Here is a 24266-nt window from a genome sequence, read left to right on the forward strand (position 1 = left end):
TTGTTATATTGGTAATGAGTTTGGTGGAAAATGAGCCATGCATGTGTTTGAGTCATGAAATTAAGCTCCATGTTGATAGTGTTGGTACCATGTTAATACAAGTATATGAGAAATTGGAGCCATAATATGCAAGGAATGTGGTTGGAATGTCAAATTTGAGCTCAAGAACACATTCTGGAAAACCCAAAATTTTGATGTCCGCTTGAGCGGGGGAACCGCCGCTTCGAGCAGGGATTTGGAGCTCCCAGTATTTCCTTGCAGACATGGTGTCCGCTCAAGCGGATAAGTTCACGCTCGAGCGGGGATCTATGTAGGATGAACTTCCGCTCGAGCATAAAAATGATATATCCAGTACTTTTGCAGGCCTCAAGGGGCCGCTCGAGCGGGGAAGTCCATGCTCGAGCGGGGACCCTGTTTCTGAAAATTTTGTATGATCGTTCTGTGCTTCGTTTTTCGTTCTTTTTCACTTGCAAGCACTCTTAGGCATGCATTAAGCATTGTAATTGAGTTAAAGAGATAAGAATGAAGCCTAAAGAGGAATATGTGAATTAAAGAACGGATTGAATCGTTTGCGACCCATATGTGTTATATGATGTGTAGGGTCAAGCTCCAGGGCAAATCCATAAGCCGATCACTGTGAGTAATATCGATATTTGAAATTTGTCATTTGTCAAATTGCTTATTTCTTTATAAGCCTTAGAAGTCTGCCAGTTTGAATTATGGACAAATGTTTGATATGAATGAATAGATGGGCCAAAGGCCGTTTTGACATGAATAGGTGGGCCAAAGGCCGTTTTGACATGATTAGATGGGCCGAAGGCCATTTTGACATGAACGAATGGGCCGAAGGCCGTTTTGACATGAACGAATGGGCCGAAGGCTGTTTTGACAGGAATGGATGGGCCGAAGGCCGTTTTGACAGGAGTGGATGGGCCGAAGGCCGTTTTGACATGAATGGATGGGCCAAAGGCCATTTTGACATGAATGGATGGGCCAGAGCCGTTTGGACATGAAGGAATGGGCCAGAGGCCGTTTGACATGAATGGATGGGCCAGAGGCTGTTTTGACATAAATGAGTGGACCAGAGGCCGTTTTGACAGGAATGAATGATAAATAAGCCAAAGGCCAGTATGTTTGAAACCACAGTCACTTGACTTAAATTGCGTATATAAATGTTAAATGAAAATGTGAATTTGGGCCCAAGGCCATTCGGAGTATGTTGTTCTACATATTGTTTGTATCTTCTTATTTGATATTATTCACTAGGCTATCGCTCACGCTCATTCATGTGTTTGTAGGTGAGCCAAGAGAGGTCCTGACCCAGCCCTAGTGATGTCTGTGTGGAACAACCGAGTTTTGGAGAGTCAGCCTTCACGTCTCACGCATGAGACCCGTCCTTGCTCTTTTGTTGTCTTACTTATTTTATCATATTGGCGAGGACTTTGTGTATACCTGTATATAGTTTTGATGGGTTGACTTAGACTTGTATGATCCTGTCTGTACAGAACTTTATGGTACTATTTTCCATTGTGAGTTATTAATGTTTATATGTTTAGTTTATTTGATGTGCCATGTAAGCACAGCTCTATGGACAAAGTTTTAAATTTTGCTTCCGTTTGGCCCCTCCACTCTAATGAGTTATGTCTGTTTTGCTTTAAGGCCGTAGGTAATCTCGCGATTACTGGCCGGTTATGGCCTTAACCCATAGGGGCGGGTTCGGGTCATGACAGAGTGGTATCAGAGCACGAGTTAATAACTCGCAAACTTGTCCAAAGGAGCAATAAGTGTCTAGAAAAGATCTAGGATGCATTTATGTGATAAGTATGAACCTGAAAGCATCAAGACTATGCTTAACTGTTAAATGTGAACAACTATGTGTTATAAGTTTGTGAACTACTTGCATTTCAAATTGCTTGATTATGTATGCCCTTTAGTATATGCATACCAGTGTATCTTTTGTCTGAAGTATAATGCAAGTTTAATCAGATGGTGAGAACAAGAGGTGACGAGATAGAGGAATCTTCTACTGCCAGACTGGATAGAATGGAAAGGCTGATTCAGGAAATGGCAGTGACATTGAGGCAACAACAGGAATGGTAACAACAGTGGCAGCAACCACATCCTCCACCTCCGCCTCCGGTACCTCCTGTGCCAGATAATCAGAATGATGACCGAATCATAGCTCTCACCAAAGAGTTCAAGAAAATGAAACCACCATAGTTCCATGGTGGATTAGATCCTTCGAAAGCCGAAGCTTGGGTTCTTAGTATCAAGAAATTGTTTGAAGTGTTCCCTTGCTCGGAGACTTAGAAAGTGCTTCTAGCCACTTTTATGCTAGAAGACGAGGCAATAAGATGATGGATGTTAATGTGAGAAAATCACAGGGATGTTGATTGGGCGAAATTTTTGGAAATTTTCTATGACAAGTACTTCCCCGTAGTGTGTTCGGGATAGGAAAGTAGCAGAATTCATGGAACTAAGGCAAGACAGTATGACTGTAGTTGAGTATGAGGCCAAATTCACCAAATTGGCCAGGTTTGCACCACATGTAATTGATACTGACTATACGAAGGTGAGACACTTCGAAGGTGGGCTCCGAAGTGACATGTTAGAAAGGGTAAATGTCTTGAAGCTGGAGACCTACATTGGGGTGCTAGACAGGCCATCATATCAGAGGCTAACATAGCTAGACAGGCTAAGCCAGCGATAGAATGGAAAGGCAACAAAAGGCAGGGCTTCTTTTCAAAGAAGAAGTTTTCAAGGAAGCAAAATACGGGCTCCTCAAATACTTCAAATTCTTCCCGAGACACAGCTCCCATGTGCAATATTTGTAGTAAAAAGCACCGTGGAGTTTGTTACCGTGTGTCAGGAGCCTGTTTCAAGTGTGGTAAACAAGGGCACATGGCCCGAGAATGTAATCAGAACAGTGGGAAACTAGCTGCTAGCTCAACTGCATCAGTCCCGAAGTCGGGAAACACTATGAGACCAACTATCACCGGGGATACCGTGAGATAGGGGAGAGTTTATGCGCTTGTTCCGGGCGATTCACGGAATGCCAACGCAGTTGTCTCAGGTACTATTTTTATATGTAATTAGGATGCTTTTGTATTACTTGATTCCGGATCCACACACTCTTTTGTGACATATGCATTCGTATCTAGACTGAATAGACCCTTAGAATTATTGCCATATCTCCTATGTGTGTCTGCTCCATCTGGGGAATCTGTATTGTGTGAATCTATATACTGATTTTTTGATATGCGTGTTGAGGATGCTATCCTATATGTAGATTTGTTGGCCTTGAACTTTAGGCATTTCGATGTAATTTTGGGCATGGATTGGTTGACCAAGTATTGTGCCACCATTGATTGTGTGACAAAACGAGTTGTATTTAAACCACCAGAACATAAAGAGATTCTGTTTGTGGGTAATGGGGTAGTGCCTCCACCTTATTTGATATCTGCAATGAAAGCATGTAAACTGATCAGGAAGGGGTGCCAAGGTTATTTGTGCTATGTGTTGTTTGAACAATCTGTGAATGTTGAATTTAATGATATCCCCATTGTTAGAGAATTTCCAGATGTGTTTCCAAATGAATTACCAGGGGAATTGGTAGACAAGGAGATAGAGTTCACTATTGAGACTGTGCCAGGCACCCAGCCCATTTCTAAAACTCCCCATAGGATGGCTACTGCTGAAATAAAAGAACTGAAAGAATAGTTGCAAGACCTACTTGACAAGGGGTTTATCCGACTTAGCACTTCACCTTGGGGTGCACCGGTACTGTTTGTGAAAAAGAAAGATGGAACCCTACGCCTATGCATCGATTATCGGGATTTGAACAAGGTAACAATAAAGAACAAGTATCCCCTACCCCGTATTGATGACTTATTTGACCAGTTGCAGGGATCACAGGTGTTTTCTAAGATCGATTTGAGATCCGGGTATCATCAGCTGAAAGTTAAGGCAGAGGATGTTGAGAAAACCACATTCAGAACGAGGTATGGACATTTTGAGTTTCTTGTTATGCCATTTGGAGTGACTAATGCTCTGGAAGCCTTTATGGACCTAATGAACCGAATTTTTAAAACCTACCTTGATGAATTTGTTGTGGTTTTTATTGACGACATTTTGATATATTCTAAAGATAGACTTGAACATGAACATCATTTGAGAACTGTCCTACAAATACTTCAGGAAAAGAAATTATTTGCTAAACTAAAGAAATGTGAGTTTTGGTTGGATGAAGCTATTTTCTTAGGGCATGTGATCAACAAGGAGGGAATTTCAGTAGACCCGCAGAAAATAGAGGCGATTGTGAATTGGCCTACACCGACAAATGTAACAGAGGTCCGCAGTTTCATGGGCTTGGCTGGTTATTACAGAAGGTTTGTGAAAGACTTTTCGAAATTAGCTGTGCCTCTTACCTAATTGACACGAAAAGGGCAACCGTTTGAATAGAACGATGAAAGAGAAGCTGCCTTTCATGAACTAAAAACAAGATTGACCACTGCACCAATTTTGACACTACCTACAGGTACGGAGAATTTTGTAATTTTCAGTGATGCGTCTTATAAAGGTTTGGGTTGTGTGTTAATGCAAAACAGAAAGGTTATTGCTTACGCCTCCCGACAGTTGAGGCCACACGAGAAGAATTATCCAGCACACGACCTAGAATTGGCCGTAGTTGTTTTTGCTTTAAAAACCTGGCGGTATTATCTGTATGGGGCAAAGTGTGAAGTCTACACGGATCACAAAAGTTTGAAATACTTTTTCACACAGAAAGAGTTTAATATGCGACAGAGGAGATGGCTGGAACTGATAAAGGATTATGATTTAGGGATTCAGTATCATCCCAGGAAAGCTAACACAGTTGCTGATGCCTTGAGCAGAAAATCAACGTGGAGTATGGCTTGTTTGCTTACTGAACAGAAAGAAATCTTGCAAGACTTTGAGAAGTCCGAAATTGAAGTGGTAATGGGTGAACAGGGTGGATTGATAGCCACTATTACAGCCAAGCCGGCAATCATTGAAGAAATCAAGTAGAAACAGAAAGAGGATGAATTCCTCAAGAAAGTGATTGATGAATTTGCGACAAGTCCAAAAGCAGAGTTCAGTGTTGAAAACGAAGTGTTGAAATTCCGAAATCGAATGTGTGTCCCTGATATCCCGGAACTAAAGAAGAGGGTTTTAGACGATGCCCACAAATCCGTATTTGCTATGCATCCGGGCAATAATAAAATGTATCAAGATTTGAAACAAACCTATTGGTGGCCCAAGATGAAGAAAGAGATTGCAGAATATGTGTCCAAGTGTCTTCAATGTCAGCAAGTTAAAGCTAAACATCAGAAACCAGGTGGTCTACTTCAACCTCTCCCTATTCCTGAATGGAAGTGGGAGCATGTGACTATGGATTTTGTTGTTGGCCTACCTCGGACTCCTCGAGGTATGGATTCTATTTGGGTTGTAGTTGATAGACTGACTAAATATGCACATTTTCTGCCAGTTAGAACTACATTTAATGCTTATAGATTGGCTACTATATATGTTGATGAGATTGTCTGTTTACACGGAGTTCCGGTATCTATTGTGTCGGATAGAGATCCAAAATTTGTATCTAGATTGTGGAAGAGTTTGCAGGAAGCAATGGGGACAGAACTAAGATTCAGTACTGCATTCCATCCACAGACAGATGGGCAATCAGAACGAACAATACAGACTTTGGAAGATATGCTTCGGATGTGTGCTTTGGATTTTTAGTGGAGTTGGAAAGACTATTTGCCACTTGCAGAATTTGCTTATAATAACAGCTTGCACTCCAGCATCGGTATGGCGCCATACGAGGCTTTGTATGGCAGAAGCTGTAGATCTCCGATTTGTTGGATAGAAGTCAGGGATAGAGCTTTACTCGGGCCAGAAATTGTGCATGACACTTCGGAGAAAATCAGGATTATTCGGCAAAGGCTCAAGACAGCCCAGGACTGACAAAAGAATTATGCAGATGTTCAGAGAAGGCCTCTTGAGTATGAGGTTAGTGACCATGTGTTCATCTGTGTTTCTCCGATGAAAGGCCAAGTCAGGTTTGGAAAGAAGGGCAAGTTGTCGCCCCGTTACATTGGGCCGTTTCAAATTTTGGAAAGGCTTGGTCCAGTTGCCTATAGAGTTGCTTTGCCACCGGGATTCGAACAAATCCATAATGTGTTTCATGTGTCGATGTTGAGGGGTTACCTCTGAGACCCGTTTCATGTGATTGATTATCACCGGGTAGCTATTGATGAAAATATGGAATACGTCAAATGGCCGGAATGAGTTGTTCATCGGCAAGTGAAACAATTGAGAAGCAAGTCCATCCCAATGGTGAAGGTGGAATGGAAGGAACACTATGGGATGGATGCTACATGGGAAAAAGAGGAGGAAATGCGACTACGCTGTCCACATTTGTTTCCCGACGAAGGTAAAATAAGTTTGGAGGACCAAACTTCCTCAAGGGGGGGAGACTGTGACATCCCTGTTCCGTAATATGTTAATTGGTCCTTAACATGAGTATGATTATGTGTTTAATATGATTTTGTGTGCCATTATGTGAAAATATGTGGTTTTGAATTTCTATCTATTCACCGTAGGAATATCTGTTTGATAATCTGCTTTGGAATTTAAATTGAAGGCCTTATTGGCCACAGAACCCGAAATTGATTACGCCATGTGCATTAGCGTAATTTTTAGAGCCTGTGGTGGGATTTAATTGAGAATTGATTTGGATCAAAATAATTAGATTCAGAACGATTAGTTAAGTGCCCAATTATTTGTTATTGATATTTTTGACTAGTGGGACTTACCTTAAAGGCACTATACACTCAAAATCTCTCCTTCTTATCATTTGGCTGATTTTTGGCTCTAAGAGAGGGAGGGAGAGTCGGCTTTAGAGAGAGACAAAGGGAGAGAATTGTGCAATTTAGCTCAAAGCTTGGTGATCTTGAAGATTATTCAAGAATTTGCTATTGATTGGAAAAATTGAGCCTCTAGGTAAGCAATTGATTCTTGAATTCATGAGTGTAATGTGTAATCTTGTGTGTTCAAAGTTGAATAATGGTCAAGAACAAGAATTGAAATGAAATTGAGTTGATCATGTTGAATTGAAGGTCAATGTTGCATGCATGTATGTAGTGGCTTTGAATTTGCATATTTGAGCACCAAATGCATGATCTATGTGAGTTTTTAGTTGAAGATTATGTTCTTGACCACCTCTTCATCATATAAGTTGAGAATGGGAATAATATACCACATGCATATGCAAATTACAAGGGTGTAAGTGTTGAATGCATGAAATTGTTATATTGGTAATGAGTTTGGTGGAAAATGAGCCACGCATGTGTTTGAGTCATGAAATTAAGCTCCATGTTGATAGTGTTGGTACCATGTTAATACAAGTATATGAGAAATTGGAGCCATAATATGCAAGGAATGTGGTTGGAATGCCGAATTTGAGCTCAAGAACACATTCTGGAAAACCCAGAATTTTGATGTCTGCTCAAGCGGGGGAACCACCGCTCGAGTGGGGATTTGGAGCTCCCAGCATTTCCTTGCAGACATGGTGTCTGCTTGAGCGGATAAGTTCACGCTCGAGCAGGGATCTATGTAGGATGAACTTCTGCTTGAGCGTCCGAGTTCACGCTCGAGCGTAAAAATGATATATCCAGTACTTTTGCAGGCCTCAAGGGGCCGCTCGAGCGGGGAAGTCCATACTCGAGCGGGGACCCTGTTTCTGAAAATTTTGTATGATCGTTTTGTGTTTTGTTTTCCATTCTTTTTCACTTGCAAGCACTCTTAGGCATGCATTAAGCATTGTAATTGAGTTAAAGAGATAAGAATGAAGCCTAAAGAGGAATATGTGAATTAAAGAACGGATTGAATCGTTTGTGACCCATATGTGTTATATGATGTGTAGGGTCAAGCTCTAGGGAAAATCCACAAGCTGATCACTGTGAGTAATATCGATATTTGAAATTTGTCATTTGTCCAATTGCTTATTTCTTTATAAGCCTTATGAGTCTACCAGTTTAAATTATGGACAAATGTTTGATATGAATGAATAGATAGGCCAAAGGCCGTTTTGACATGAATGGATTGGCCAAAGGCCGTTTTGACATGAACAAATGGGCCGAAGGTCGTTTTGACAGGAATGGATGAGCTGAAGGCCATTTTGACATGAATGGATGGGCCAAAGGCTGTTTTGACATGAATGAATGGGCCAAAGGCCGTTTGACATGAATGGATGGGCCAGAGGCCGTTTTGACATAAATGAGTGGGCCAGAGGCCGTTTTGACAGGAATGAAAGATAAATGGGCCAAAGGCCAGTATGTTTGAAACCACAGTCACTTGACTTAAATTGCGTATATAAATGTTAAATGAAAATATGAATTTGGGCCCAAGGCCGTTCGGAGTATGTTGTTCTACATATTGTTTGTATCTTCTTATTTGATATTATTCACTAGGCTATCACTTGCGCTCATTCATATATTTGTAGGTGATCCAAGAGAGGTCCAGACCCAGCCCCAGTGAAGTCTGTGTGGAACAACCGAGTTTTGGAGAGTCAGCCTTCACGTCTCACACATGAGACCCGTCCTTCCTCTTTTGTTGTCTTCCTTATTTTGTCATATTGGCGAGGACTTTGTGTATACCTGTATATAGTTTTGATGGGTTGACTTAGACTTATATGATCCTGTCTATACAGAACTTTATGGTACTGTTTTTCATTGTGAGTTATTAATGTTTATATGTTTAGTTTATTTGATGTGCCATGTAAGAACAACTCTATGGACAAAGTTTTAAATTTTGCTTCCGTTTGGCCCCTTCACTCTGATGAGTTATGTCTGTTTTGCTTTAAGGCCGTAGGTAATCTCGCCATTACTGGCCGGTTATGGCCTTAACCCATAGGGGTGGGTTCGGGTCATGACAATGAGGCTAACTGCTTATGTGATATAACTACCTGAATGCCTGTGGGTGAAGGTTGGACTACCTGAATTGGAACAATTCATTGAATGCGAGTTTTAAGCCCACTCTGGAGGGTGGCAAAAATCATGCTTTCTAAGCCCACCTGAGGGTGGCAAATCCACATCTTAGCCTACTCGCGAGTAGCACCATCAAACCATTTTCAAATAAACAAACATGAAATGTTTTGTTCCGATTTAGGCGATCCGATCTATACTTGTGTGTTGTTCGCATCACATGGTAATTCTAGGCTAATAACCGAAATAAGAACGCATGTGTTTTCAAAAACAAGATATCATGTTAGTAAAGGTCGATCTTTGATCGGGCGAGCGGGGGTGCTCATAGATGACCTTCCCCGATCGTACCCAAGTTCCCGAGCCGATGCAACTTTGGTGATGACGGACACGTGGCCTTAGGCACGAGTTAGGGTTTCCTAGATTCCCCAAAATAAAATATTTAGGTGGCGACTCTGTATCTGGCAAAGCAGTCCATGTTTGGCACTTCTTTACAAAAATTAGTTTTGCAAAACGATTTGCTAGATTTGGACTCTTTGGTGATTTATCAATCTCGCATTTCACTTTGCGAGATTAGATTCAGAACCGTGACATTTGAGTCCAAACTGTAGTGAGCCTAATGAACAAAATGGGATTTTCCCGGGACGTTCGGGTGCGTCTACAGTTTCTAATGGCTATAGCCATCTCCTACTTTCGATCAGCCAGTCCTTGATTAGTAATCTGCAGCTTGGTGGTAGTTTGATCTAAAGCCAGGTTGACTGCTGATAACTTTTCTTCAAGCTGAGATTTTTTCTCCAATAGTTGGGCTCGAAATTGGGAGACAGAGGAATGTTGTTCCTTTAGTTTTGACACTTTAGCATGTACCTGGGAAACAAATCTCTGGTCTCTTAGCAATTTCTCTTCTGCAGCTCTGGCAACATGGCAGAAGTTGATGTAAAAGCCAATGGTAGCTGCCGCCTAAGATAAATGACTTGAAATAGTCATGCTGGATTGCTCAACAACCTTGCAGCACTAGAGGAAGCCATTCTTGATTATAGGCCTTTACAAGGCTTCGAAGGGGATCCTCAAGAAGAATGTCAGCAACTCCAAACAGCTATCCAAGCCTAAAGAAGGCAAGAAACTCCTACTAGTGGAGGAAGAGCTCTCAAAAATTTCTAATAGAGAATCGGCTATGACTAATGGCTCAGTTTCATTGTTAGTTGTTGGAGTGGTGGAAGACATGACAAAAAGACTAGTTAGCCTAGCCTCGAAGATGTCTACCTCTTCTGTTGACATGGAGGGTGCAGAAAGGACTCTGGTAGAAGGAAGAGATGGCTGCATAGGAATAGGAGAAGAAGGTGAAGCATCCCTAGCAGTCTCCATAGTTTTGGTTACCAGTAAGTCAAGAGAAAAGGGACTGTAGCTAGATAAGATTAGTGGACAACGAACTTGTGAGCTACCAGTGTCTTCTCTATGGGAATCAGCTATCACTGGAGATGAAGTAATAGCTGGAATTTCCTCAGGGGGGGGGGGAAGGAGCAGCAAGGCTTAAAGGGAGAACAAATTGAGTAGAGTTGAAGGATAGAAGAGGAAAGTATGGAGTTAAGCCGAAAGATAGGGATGCAGGAATGCTTTGCCTCAAGAAAGGTATGAAAAATGTAGGACCAGGGAGTGGGAGTATTGCTTGAATTGGCTCCACATTTTGAGGTCTTTCAACTTCAGATGAAACTGAAGGAATCCTTATTGAAGGAGAAGGCAGAGTAGTTGTTGCTGCAAAAGAAGAAATACAAAGTAATGTAAGTCTCAATATCAAGAATTTGAAAAAGGAAAGTGGAGACACGAAAAGAAATTACTGATTCAGAAATGGTGGCACTGATGGGAGAACTACGAAGGAAATACTGCTCAGTGGTGTGTTGTCTTCTTATAGTTTCTCTTTGGGTTGTATCAGCAGCAGTAGTTTCATCCCTTAGTAGTTGCTGTTGTCGCCTTTTTTCAGCCCTCTGGAAAACAATTATTTCTTTAGAGTGGTCCTTCTCCACTGTTTTGGCAACTGCTTCATCAGTAGGATCTTCGGCCAAGTCGGAAGGAGAGACAGTTGTCTTCTTTCTCTTTTTCCTCTGCAGTGGTATTTCCTACTCTTTCTCTGCAATCTGAGACTCAGACTCCTCAGGAGTGAGTAGTAGTTTTCTTTTCTTTCTCTACTGGTGTTTGTCTTTGAGAACAGCCAGAGATTCAACTCTCTTGGGAAATTCTTCTTGTGGAGACCGTACACTAAGTAGTATGAATATGAAGAAAACAAACAGAAAATTCTAAAAGGAAGGAAACCTAAAAGTGCATACCCTTCTTCGAAGCAGCTCTGGTAACTCTTGAAGGAGGGAGTAAGACTGCAGGAACAGTCTTGGTAGCTCTAGAAGAAGAAGGGATGGTCCCAGTTTGTTTTGGGTGAGCCTTAGAAGGCACACCTAGCGCTATTAGTAAATCACGAGGTTGTATTGCTAGATGCACTTCCATATTAACTGTCCACCAATTTTGAAATCTTTTTAAAACTGAGCTAGAGGGGAGGAAGGGGGTAAATTTAAACTCACTCAAATCTTCCAACAGTTTAAATGTTGTCTTCTCTAGTTTAGGTTTGGGTACTCTCAGGGTTCTGGCTGTAAGATGGATATTCGAGAGACTGCAAAGTGGAATGGGAATTCCTTGGGTAAGCCCAAATTGCCTGGTAAACTGGGAGGGGCAGTATACCTCAGATATGCACTTATAAGCTCGAGGGTTTAAAGTACCAATAAAAAGTTCCCTCGGTAACAAAATAGAGGCCCACATATCCTTGTGCAATGGGTTGGAACACTGTCTATCAGCCAAGAATGTCCTTAGCCATGTCGGTCCTTTATTGGCATCAAAGGGGTAAAAGAAGGTGGCAGATATGGAAACAAGAAGCTGATGAAAAAAAGCAAGATAGTAGGGGACAGAAGCACGATAAAGGACAATTCTAGCATACTTTTCTCCATAAGTGCTAGGGTCTTGAACTAAGAACTTCAAGCACTTGGGATGTAAATCAATGAAGTATGCAAAGAGCCAGAGTTGAAGCACCCAGAGGGGACCTCCCTGGTTGATATCTAGAGGTTTCTCACAGAATTGGGAGCATGCTCTATAAACATGGCCTAACAGATAAGGGGCTAAGGCTATTCGCTTCTTTAAAACAAGGGCCTTTGCAAGTGGGGCAAACTCAGGCATGATTCGTTGAGATGATGTACAAAAGAGAAATTTACACAACCAATATAAAATAAAGGAGAAAAGCTCTCGATTACTCACAAGGCCCTCCTTTTTATTCTCAGCTTTTACGAAGTCACTGAAGGAAGAATTCAAAGGTGGAAAAGAAAAATCAACCGAAAGGTCTGGATAGCTAGGTGTAAAGGGAGTACCAAGTGGTGAAAGCCCTAAGAGATGGCAGATATCAAGAACGGTAGGGGCCATCATACCACACCGAAACTGAAAAAAATTAAAGGCCATATTCCAAAAACAAAGAGCGGCAGGAATCAAAAAAGGGTCTTTAGGAATGATAAACTTGGAAAGACGAAGGGCATCGAGAATACAGAGCTCTTGTAGGTTCCATTCTCTTACAGGCACGACCCTATCGTACCACTCCTCCCACTCAACCCTCAATGTTGGCCAGTAACGATGAGGTCTGTTCACCCTCTAATTTCCCTAATCAAGCCCCCTTTCATAGAGAAGAAAGTGGTCCCCCAAACGAGGGTACAAAGCGGGAAGTTGGGCGGGAATCTCTCGAAAGATAGGACCTAGGACATATTCTTGTATTCCGTTATGGCGAGGAATAAAGAGAAGTCCGTCTATGGAACTCGGTCCACCAGCTTTAAATTTAGCAATTTCTTCCTCAATACATCTTTTCAAAGCCGTTGTTGGGCTTATACGTTCGCCGGCTAGTACTTTCAAGGAAGAAGACTTCATTGGTAAGGAGCAGCAAGAAAGAGAGGGTCAATAGAGATGAAGGGTTTGTGTGTTAGGCATATGAGTGAATTGAAAGCACGAAATAAAAGGGTTTTTAAACCTTTCTATCTGAAAAAATATACCCAATCGTTTTAAGTGGGTTGAATTCATAAAGAAGTGCTAAAGGTACGGATACGAAAGGTTTCCCTCAATGTTGGTAATTTGGGAGGGAAATGTATCTCCAATACTAATGTTGGCTTCAAAATCAAATATTTGGCTTCGAAGCCAAGTTTTGGCGCCAAAATCAAGTGACAAACAGCTTTAAAAGCATGAAATTGACTTCGAAGCATATTCCACGCCTAAGGGTGCAGGAATGCCCAAGTATTTGTTTACTTCAAAAAGATTAAAGACCTACTTTTAGGTTTCTTCATGAGAGTAAAATTTTTCGAAGTAAAAATTTGAAATACCTTACAGTTAGAGTTTGTTTGTTCTAAGTTTCAAAACCAATAGTTGGTTTAGTAGTATACAGAAGGAATCACTTTTTTGAAATAAAACAGTGCCGTTCTTAAAAGAGGTTTTCATATTTTGGAAAATATAGACTGTTTGTTCGAAGCAAAAGTTAGTTGATTTAAAGCTACTTGAGTGTATTAACCATATGTTGGGAAATTGGATATGATCAAATCAAGTTTCAAAATACAAAATTGTTGAATTCGAAGCTCTAATTCTAAAAGGAGACCTAAGGTAAAAGTTATCAATACACTCCATATGTTGGGAAAATTCAAATTGGGTTTCCAGTATTTCATTGGGTATATGATCGAATTAAGTTTCGAAGGACAAAATTGGTGAATTCGAAGCCCTAATTTTGTTTGTTTTTCACAAATGGAGTAAAATCTGACCATGCCAAATAAAGAGAAAACATCTTAGCTTCATTAAGACAAAAGCATTTACATCAGAAGCCTTCCTTAGCTACATATTCAAGTTTATAAAAATAAAGAATAGAATAAATGACAAGGTCATGGAACTTGTTCCAACTATGGTCGATGAACTTCTGTTCCTTTTTTATTTTATCTTCTATCTTTTCCAGGCTAGGCTGCTGAAGTTGATATGCTCTTACTTGATAAAAAAGTTTTTTGGCCTTTATTTCAAACTCTATTTCTTTCAATCCTTGTTCTATCTGATCCATGTCCAAGTCATCCCAGTATGCAGAGTCTTCATTCTTGAAATCATCATATTCGTCGATGAGATTCTCTGCTTCATACCGGGTATGAACTCGATGGGTTGGGATTTGGTCCAAAGATCGAGTGGTGGCCACAGAAATGTGATGCTAATGAAGAAGTAGTGGGAGTTGGTCTAAAAACATCTGGAGCTCTGCTTGGGCGATGGGGTTGAGGACATGACCCCGAGTCATAAGATCATAAGCCCATCGAAAGTTCTTAAGAGGAACATCGTCCTCGAGAACATTGAAGGGCAAATGAGAAAAAGCTACAAGTAGAAGTTGGGCTTGCTGTCGTTGAAATTTAGTAGGGGGAGATGGAGGGTTACAGGAGGAGAGAAACTGGTCCTCAAAGAGTGTAAGTCTCAGTTCCTCCATCCAGTGAGGGTTTTGCAGAAGAGGAGGTGCAGGAGCTTCCATCTCGAAAGAATAAGGAAAATGGGGGTTGCTGACACAATCAAGCCAATCAAAAGAGCAAAGTTTTGCCTTCTGGGCTAAGAATGACGTGCTATACCCTTAAGCCTCTTCTGGATGATGAGTGGCTTGTACTATCTTTGTATGCATGGAAGATGTGTACCATGCTACAAGTAAGTTGTCTTCCAAACGGTGTCGGCGGTCGATGGGTACATATTGGTAAACCACCGAGCTCCGAGTAAAGGGAGGGAAGGTTAGAGGATCAACAAATTCGACAAAATAATGATTGATTCGCTCTCTTAACTTGGACTCCTCGGGTTCTGGCCAGCTTCTCCAACCAGAACCCCTAGAAGAAGAAGAAGCTGCAGCCTCATCCCACGTAGAAGGTTTTGGGTCAGAAGAAGAGCTTCCAATATCTATGTTTGCAAAATTTTGGATTAAAGAATTGTGGACAATAGGTTTGTAATCCAAAGGTTGATAGCTTACAAAAGCTTCCATGACCTGAATATAGGAAGGTGGGTAAAGGTGGCTAATCAATGCATGAAGGTTCTTTCGAGGATGAAAAGCATTGTCAAACAACTCTTCATATGCTTGATCGAGGTAAGAAAAGGGTTGCTTGGCCATGAGAGTACCAGTCTTTTCGAATACTGAGATAGTGGGAATTTTCAAAGGATAAAAGAGAATTTAATGCAAATGTTTCATTGATGAATGGCAGTTGCATTTCTAAAAAAATACAAACCCATGCATGTTCTAAGACATGGATAAAATACCTTGACCCACTAATATCACCAAGTATTGGGTATATTAGTGCGGGGGGGGGGGGGGGGGTAATGTTGGCTACATATTTTGTACAGGCCAATCACAGTTCAACACGTGACAGGATGAGGGCAATACGGGAAGACAATTCAAATCTTCAATCGTAATCACATACGTGGCAGTTAGTATTGGTTATTGTGGATCTGCATAGTACTGGATCAGCAAAAAGATGCAACATGAAGTGGCTTTAACAGTTACTTATATATTTAAATTCAAAATCAGGAGGGAAGCCTAGTGGAGCTAACTATGAGGAAACATGATCAGCAATCATGGAGGGATGATTTGACAGTTAGAAGTTCATTTCGACAGTTATCATTGAGAAGTATAAATAGCAGAGAAGGCCCCAGAAAGAACCCCCAGACTTAGATCCAGAAATCAGTTTTTATCTACTTTATTTCCCTTCAAGTTTTTACATTTATTGTTCTTTACATTTTATGTACTTCAAATTCCTACACTGCACTTCGTTCATAGGAGTAGTTTCAAGTAATTTGTTGCCGTAAACCTCTACGGGGCTGAATTGGATCATTGTAAGTTTTTCATTTTTACTTAATGAAATGCTACAATTGCTCTTCATTTAATTGATGTTTGCTTAATTCTCCTAAACAAAGCCACCAGTAAAAGTCCTCTTCATTGAGGCTGAAAGAACTAAAACAAAATCGTCTGATAATTGGTTGGTAATTAATCTTCTGTAAGGATTGATTAATCCTTGCTGGCACGCTTAAAATTACAATAATAACCTTCAAAATCCAAAAAAGCCAACAACCACTAACCTCCCCCATCAGTTAACATTGTTAACTAAATGATGAAATTACTATATTGCCCTTGTTTGGCAAAAAGATTTCTTTCTCTTTTTCTTACCCTTTCCCCTCTCTCATCTCTATTCGTTGCCTACCACCAATTGCAATGGTGACTATGGTGGTGGTGGTGGTGAAGGTAGTAGTGGAGGAGGAGGGGATTAAACACCAATTAGAAGAGAGATAAAGAACCTATTCCACAGCCACCTACCATTGTGAACCTCCATGGCGATTACCTCCACCTTCCAACAACATAGCATAAATAATGAGAGAGAAAAGACGGTTACCTCCCAACTCGCTTTGCTCCATAGCCCACTATCACGGACGAACCACATCACCCACCCATTGAATCACAGGCCTCCACTAAATCCACCAAATCCCCCACCACTACAGTCAAAACCCAAATTCAAAGAATGGGTCTGTTAAATTGATTAATCCATAGCTTTCCACTGAATCCAACTCTATTTAATCACTCAAGCAATAGTTGCCACTCTAGTTTTACCCAAGCAATTGCAAGCTCATAGAGGTGTCACTTCACTTATGAAAATTAGCTCCACAAGTCAAACATTTAAGTAGGCAACTTTTATTTATGTCCGTATATGTATGTATCTATGTATATATATGTTTTGTGCATATGAGAGAAATTAGTTGAACTGTGTTACTATCCTTTGTTGGAAATCAAAATAAAAAGTTCTTATCTGAATATATATATATATATAAAGTGTTCTCAAAATATTTAGAAAATGATTGTTTTGAAATTTCTTTTCTTTATTGGAAATCAAAATAAGAAGTTCCCATGTTTGTATATATATAATTGTTTTACATGAGTTTTGCAAAATCAATTGAATTGAGTTTTGTTTTATTTGCTGAAATTCTTTGCGAGAAATCAAATTAGAAGATCCCAGTTGGTTGGGTGGTTAGATTGTGAGAGGTTTTGGTTAAGAGAAACACTGGAGAAAGGGTCTGCGATTGAAAGAAGAAGAGGTGAACGGAAGAGAAAGAAATTTGTAAGGGTAAAGTTGGCATTTCTTGCCCTATTTTCGCTTTCATCAACATTTTATGTTTAGTCAACAAATAGTTGATGTACAAAAGGACTAAAGTGTTACAAATTTTGTAAAGCAAGGGAGGGCATGGTGGCCAACTAGGTTAAAGAAAGCCACTTTGGGGGAACCTTTGACAACCAAATCCCTTTCCGAGGAAAGTCAACTTGTTAAGTGCAAATAATTCATCAGCTTTGTGTTAAATCTATGTCCCACAAGCCACATTTGGTTCCATACCACAGTTTTTGTTATTCTCAGGCTTGAAGGTAGTATAAAATTAGCTCTAGAAGCTTCTTTGTGCTTCCAGTGTAAGAACTCGTTGTAAGTTCTTAATGAGAATTGTCAATTGTCATTATATTCATATATAGAAATAGCCCCTCTAATAACTTATGTTACATGGCTTGTTCTAAATGTATGAAGTACACGTGTTGGACACTTGAGATTTGAGTAAGGGTATGAGATGTGTGCCCAACATGTTTAGTTGAACATTAACTTAAGAAACATATTTAGTAATTTGAGTTGACCACAAAGGTAGACATAAAACCACATATTATGCATGAAATACTCTATGGCACCTTGTGAACACCATTTTACCTTAGAAAATAAAAGAGGTATACTAAGAAAGAAATAATTTGTCGTGTACCCAAGTCCACGTAACATTGCTAATAACTATAAACATGCATGAAACAAAATCTTCCCTAAATAATAGCATTATTCATACACTTTGATATGAATTATACCGTTATTCTGGTTGTCTAGCTGATGTTGCACTGATATGAATTTTTAAAACACTTGAGTTACTCATAGAATGACTGAAGGGCTGAAAGGCTACTTGTTGTTTTGAATTGTTTGGTCAAGTTGAAGGGAATTTCAAGGTAGTGTAGTTTCAAGGCAGTGCAGCTTCAAGGCTGCTGGTTTGTGCTGGTTTTTCTCTGGTTGTCTTGCTGGTTTGTGCTGGTTTGTCTTGCTGGTTTTGTTTTTTTTTCACCTTTGCTCTGTTTTCTTGTTTGTTGGTCTCTCACAAACTAGGAGGTTGGTGCTTGTTATAGCTCCAAGCTCCTCTTTATTGATGTAATTTATTATACATTGTATGTGTTTCATCAATAAAGTTTTTTTGCAGATTAAAAAAAAATATTTATACACTTTGTGCATGTTTCTTTCCACTTATTTGCGACTTATTCAATTTCAAATTTGAAAATGCATGCTTTACTAGTTAAACCAAAAAAAAGTTAGGTCGTTTGCTCTACTTAATTGGTTTTCACCTCAAAATGCATAAAATAGGCTGAATCGGCTCCTATTTCAATACGTGTTGGATCGATCAATATACCAATAATCAAGTCTTCAGTCTACTAGTGGAATGCATCGCATCAACCTGGGAGCATTAGCCAATCTGGTACATCAATACATGTTCCTATGCCCATTCCAATCTTGTCTAACTTCACTAGCTCCCTCTTCTCAACCCGTATCTTGTTCATTCTAAAAATACATCTTCCTATTCCATTTTTTCTTGAATCTCCTTTAACGAAAGAAATAGAAGGTCGAGAAGGAATACCAAAATCTAGTTCACTTGCTAGTCTCTTTGTTTCAATGGCTGAATGGTTAAAGAGCCCAACATATACAAGAGGCAAATTTGATTAACTTGGAGTGTTTAGTTCAATGGCTGCTCATAGAATTTATACATATAGCTTGCCCTTATACCTTATGGGGCATTTTACTCGCTCAACACTTGTTCTTCACTTGCTAGGGAAAGAAAATGGATAGATGACTGAAAATCCCGCTTAGAGATTGCAACTAAAGTTAGAGTAGGAGTACCATATATCATCTCTTATTGAGGCCTTGATTACCTGCCAATTCCATTTGATCCGTTGCTCTACAACTAAGGACGAGATCACCATCACATGAGCTTTGAAGTCCTAAAATGTTCTCTTTAATAGGGCCTCCTTGACCAGGCTCTTCATCGTAGAAATTTTACCAGAAAAACTAGAGCACGACATAAGCTAAAAGCATCTTTGTTTTTAAGTGGAAACAGTGGTGTTCAAAGCATTGTTCTATATTGTCTTGTTATTGTTGTGCTGCAAATAAATGAAAAACAAGTTAGAAAACCAAGTTCTAGGGAGGTCACTCAAGCACACTACAAGGGTGTTCTACAAAGACGTGTAATTTCCACTCAAAGTGTGCTTAAAGTCCACTTGAGCAAAGGCGATAATTCATCTTCCGCAAAGGTTCCACAGCTACCACCTGAAGCGCATTTTAGCCTAGAGACCAAATCGGAGATCCTACTAAGCACACTTGAAGACGATCATATGGATTTCAATCCAATTAGAATTTGGTTTAGGTTTTCTTTTCATAGAAAACATGAATTCCAAGATCTTTTGAGAGAGAGAAACCTAGTGCATTCATAAGATTTCAAAAGCTTTATGAAACACATGCTCCTAGATCTTTGAAACAGATCTGAATGCATTTCCACATTATATTGGGAGTTTCTTAATCGAGTGTTTCGAAAAAAAAAACACATAAATTTGCATTGTGCATTAAGCTTTGTCCTTTGGCATAATGGGATTCGAAGTGACGACCAGTCACGCATGTCTCTGTTCATCTGTGTATATGGATGTTTGATAAACAAGCAAGGTTTAAAAATGCAGTGTTACGTAACGGTTTCAGCGGAAGGCACCACGCGTTCCCTCGATTTTACGGTGTGATTGAAATTCACAGGTGTATCGGCCGTTACAGCCGTCGTAGCGGTCGTAACGGTGCCGTAGTGGCCCATTACGCACGTTACAGGGCTTTTTTAGGTGATTCTTTTCAAAAAAAAAAAAAAAAAACAAAAGAAAAGGTTGAAAATGTTGTACATACTTTTATTATAATTGAGCTTTTGTCTTTCGTCTTTACAGCCTGTGAACCACTAAAGTGAGATTCCATAAGTGTGTCGGCCATTCACAAATTTTCAGATCAGAAATATGGATGAGTGAGAAATAGAGAGAGAGAAGAGAGAAGAGAGAAGAGGGAAGAGGGAAGAGGGAAGAGATGAACCTGTATTGAATCTTCAAGGCTACCTCTGTTCTGTGTTGAAACCAGTGACTCTCCGGCTGCCCCTTTGTGTTGAGATGAAGTAAGTGCATAGTTTGATCTATTGCCTTTTTTTATTATTTTGTTTGTTCAGCTGCCTTTCTGGCTAGCTTCTTGGGGAAGATATATATCATTTATTGACCTTGAGAAGATATATAGCATTTGTTTTTCTTTGTGTGTGGTCTCCAACTGGCAAAATTTTTATTTTATTTATTTATTTATTTTTTAAACAATGATCTCCAGGCTTTAAATTTTGTAAAGCCTACAAAATTTATGTGATATATTTAATAATTTTAATTTAAATATATATGTAGAGCTATGCACTTATTTTTAGTATTTTATATATAATAATTCGTGATTGATTATTTTTTTTTTTACAATATCTAAAAATTATAACACCTATAATTATATTAATACATTTTATATATGTCAGTGTTTATTGATTTTTTTTTTTCTTGCAGGTTATTCAAAAACATAACAAATACTCAAGTGATTGAAGCTCAAAAAACAACTATGTATGCATTTTTTTCTTTGTAATTTATTTTTTAATTTTTATATGATTACATTAGCATGTAAACTTCAATGTATAAATAGTGATTGCATTTGTTTTTTATAATCATTTCATTTAATATTTAATTATAAATATTTTTTATTTTGTTATTGTAATGTGTTGTGACAACAATGTTGAAGTCACTATTTTTTTTTTAAATATCTTTTTAAAAGAAAAAAAAATCAATACCTCAAAAAACATTCTTTATAACTTATTTTTTAATTTTTATATGATTATATTAGCATGTAAACTCCAAATGTATAAATAGTTGTTGCATTTTTTTTAATAATCAATGCATTTACTATTTAATCATAAATATTTTTTATTTTGTTATTGTAATGTGTTGTGACAACAATGTTGAAGTCACTATTTTTTTTTTATAAATATCTTTTTAAAAGAAAAAAAAAATCAATACCTCAAAAAAATTCTTTATAATTTATTTTTTAATTTTTATATGATTATATTAGCATGTAAACTCCAAATGTATAAATAGTGGTTGCATTTTTTTTATAATCATTTCATTTAATATTTAATTATAAATATTTTTTATTTTGTTATTACAACATTGTTAAAGGCACAATTTTATTTTAAAAATATCTTTTTAAAAAAAAAATCAATACCTCAAAAAAAAATTCTTTATAATTTATTTTTTAATTTTTATATGATTATATTAGCATGTAAACTCCAATAAATAGTGGTTGCATTTTTTTTTATAATCATTTCATTTAATATTTAATTATAAATATTTTTTATTTTGTTATTACAACACTATTAAAGGCACAATTTTATTTTAAAAATATATTTTTTTAAAATAATACCTCAAAAAAAATTCTTTATAATTCATTTTTTAATTTTTATATGATTACATTAGCATGTAAAATCTAAATGTATAAATAGTAGTTGCATTTTTTTAGAATTATTTTATTTAGTATTTAATTTTAAATATTTTTTTAATGTTAAATTGTAATGTGTTGTGCCAACAATTTTTATGGCTAAATTTTCTTTTTTTTAAAAAAAAAAATCAATAGTTCAAAAAAAAGATCTTTATAATTTATTCTTTAATTTTTATATGATTACATTAGCATATAAAAACTAAATGTATAAATAGTGGTTGCATTTTTTTTTACAATCATTTCATTTAATAAATGTAAATAATGTTTATTTAGTTAGTTCAAGTTTTGCTAAAAAATAATTTTGTAAACATTTAAAATAAATTAAAAAAAAATGTATTAATGATGCAGAATTCAAATTCAAAAATGCCACGACAAAAGGGTGCCAATGATGAACCCCCAAGTGATGATATTGGTTGGAAATTCGGAACTCAAGTTGAAGGCACTAGGTATCATATTATTTGCAAATTTTCTGGACATCACATTAAACGTGGGATTACGCGTTTCAAACAACATTTAGCACATCAAACGGGGCAAGTGCATTCTTGTCCTAATGTTAGCAGAGACGTGATGCAAGAAATGATGAAACATTTACAAAACAAGAAAATGAGTAAAGCGGACAAACAAAAGAGAAAAGTTGAATTGGAAGCACATATTAGGAGAGATGATCTCTGTGATGAGGATGAATGGGCAGATTTTGTAGATCTTCGAGACGATGACTCTGACTCTGATCCAGATATGGCCAGGGCTAGACAAGCAAGTATTCGTTCACAATAACAATGGGAGGAAAGGCAATAATTTAGACAAGGTGTTGCAGGTCATGGATCACAATACGATGTAGGTGGTAGTTCTGGTGCAGGGGTTAGTGGTCAAAGAATGCCAAAAGGGTAAGGTATTGCTAATGTTTTTTCATCGATCACAATCCGTACGTGAAACTGGTGGGGGTGGACGTAATTGGATTAAGCCGAATGCTCCTGAAGCAAGGTTGAGGGCAATGGATGTAGAACTCCAAAAGAGCAAGAGTACAAAGCAGTGAAAAATCTCTACAATAAATTTACAGAAGTTAAGAGAGAGATTGGGACGGGCAATGTCCAAGTTTATACTCTATAATCGTATTTCATTCAATGCAGTTGATTTAGAGTATACACAACCCATGCTTGATGTAGCTGCTGAAGTAGGGCCAGGAGTAAAAGGTCCTAGTGCTTATGAAGTTTCTGAAGTATATTTGGGCATGGAGCATGATGAAATGACTGAATGGATAGGATCATTCAAGGGAATTTGGGCAGAGGGAGGTGTATCCATCATGTGTGATGGTTGGAGCAATCTAACTTGGCAACACATCATCAACTTCTTAGTGTACTGCAATAGAGGTACTATATTTCACAAATCAATTGATGCCTCTAATATTATTAGTAGGACTGTTGAATATTATTTTGGGTTGTTAGATAAAGTTGTTGATGAAATTGGAGAACAATACGTTGTTCAAGTTGTAACTGATAATGAACCTGCACTGAAAGCTGCCGGTAAAATGTTAATGAGAAAAAGGAAACATTTATATTGGACAGCTTGTTCAGCACATTGTATCGATCTCATGCTAAAAGACATAGCCAATAGGAAAAGTGTAGCAAAGGTGATTGAAGATGGTAAAACCATCACCAATTTCATTTATAATAGTGGATGAGTGTTGGATTTAATTAGATAATTCACTGGAGATAGAGAATTGATTCAACCTGCCATCACTCAATTTGCTACAAATTTTATTGCCATTGAGAGTATTGTTAGATATAAACAACAATTGAGAGCTATGTTTAATAGTGATGAGTGGAAGAATTCTAGATGGGGGAAGGCGAAGACTAGGCAGCTTTACAATGTGAAAAAAATTATTTTGGGAAAGGGGTTTTGGTAGAAAGCAACAAAGCTTTGTAAAGTTCATGAGCCCCTACTCAGAGTATTACGGTTGGTTGATGTGGATGAGAAGCCAACAATGGATTTCATATATGAAGTTATAGATAGAGCAAAGTTGGCAATTAAAAGAGATTGTCGCTACTACACCGAGTATTGGAAAATTATTGATACTCGATGGTCTTTTCAATTGTATCAAGATTTGCATGCGGCTGGTAAGTATTACGATTTCAATTATAAAATGTATATTTATTTACAATTATTAATTTTCTTCTTATTTTTTAAAGATATTTTTTAAATCCTCAATTCCAATATGGTGTTACCTCATCCAATGAAATGATAAGAGAAGCGATGGATGGACTTAAAAAAGGAATTACCAGACTAGAGCCTAATATGGATGCTTAAGTGAAAACAACAAATCAAGTACGTACCAATTATTTAAATTTTAATAGTAATAATCTACTTTTGCAAATGTTACTTGTAATGATTGTCCAAATTGTAGTTGTTGCTATTTCGAGATAAATAGGAAACTTTTAGCACTCCTTTAGCACAAAGAGCATGGAAACAATCAAATCCATTTCAAAATTACAAATTTACAATATATAAATACTTAAATAATTTTCTATCATATTTTGACTTATGTCTAATGTAATGTAAT

At 38.1% G+C, this 24266-nt stretch overlaps 1 protein-coding gene across 1 annotated transcript; it reads left to right on the top strand.

Annotated features, from left to right (window-relative positions):
- Positions 1–22051: 22051 nt before the first annotated feature.
- LOC114265344 (uncharacterized) lies at positions 22052–23387 on the top strand. The gene is made up of 3 exons (XM_082895374.1): positions 22052–22462; positions 22566–22728; positions 22837–23387. The coding sequence occupies exons 1-3, from the start codon at positions 22052–22054 to the stop codon at positions 23385–23387; spliced, it is 1125 nt and encodes a 374-aa protein (XP_082751500.1).
- The last annotated feature ends 879 nt before the right edge of the window (positions 23388–24266 follow it).

The sequence above is a fragment of the Camellia sinensis genome, chromosome 11, assembly GCF_055761805.1.
Source record: "Camellia sinensis isolate YWXY chromosome 11, ASM5576180v1, whole genome shotgun sequence".
Classification (NCBI taxonomy): Eukaryota; Viridiplantae; Streptophyta; class Magnoliopsida; order Ericales; family Theaceae; genus Camellia; species Camellia sinensis.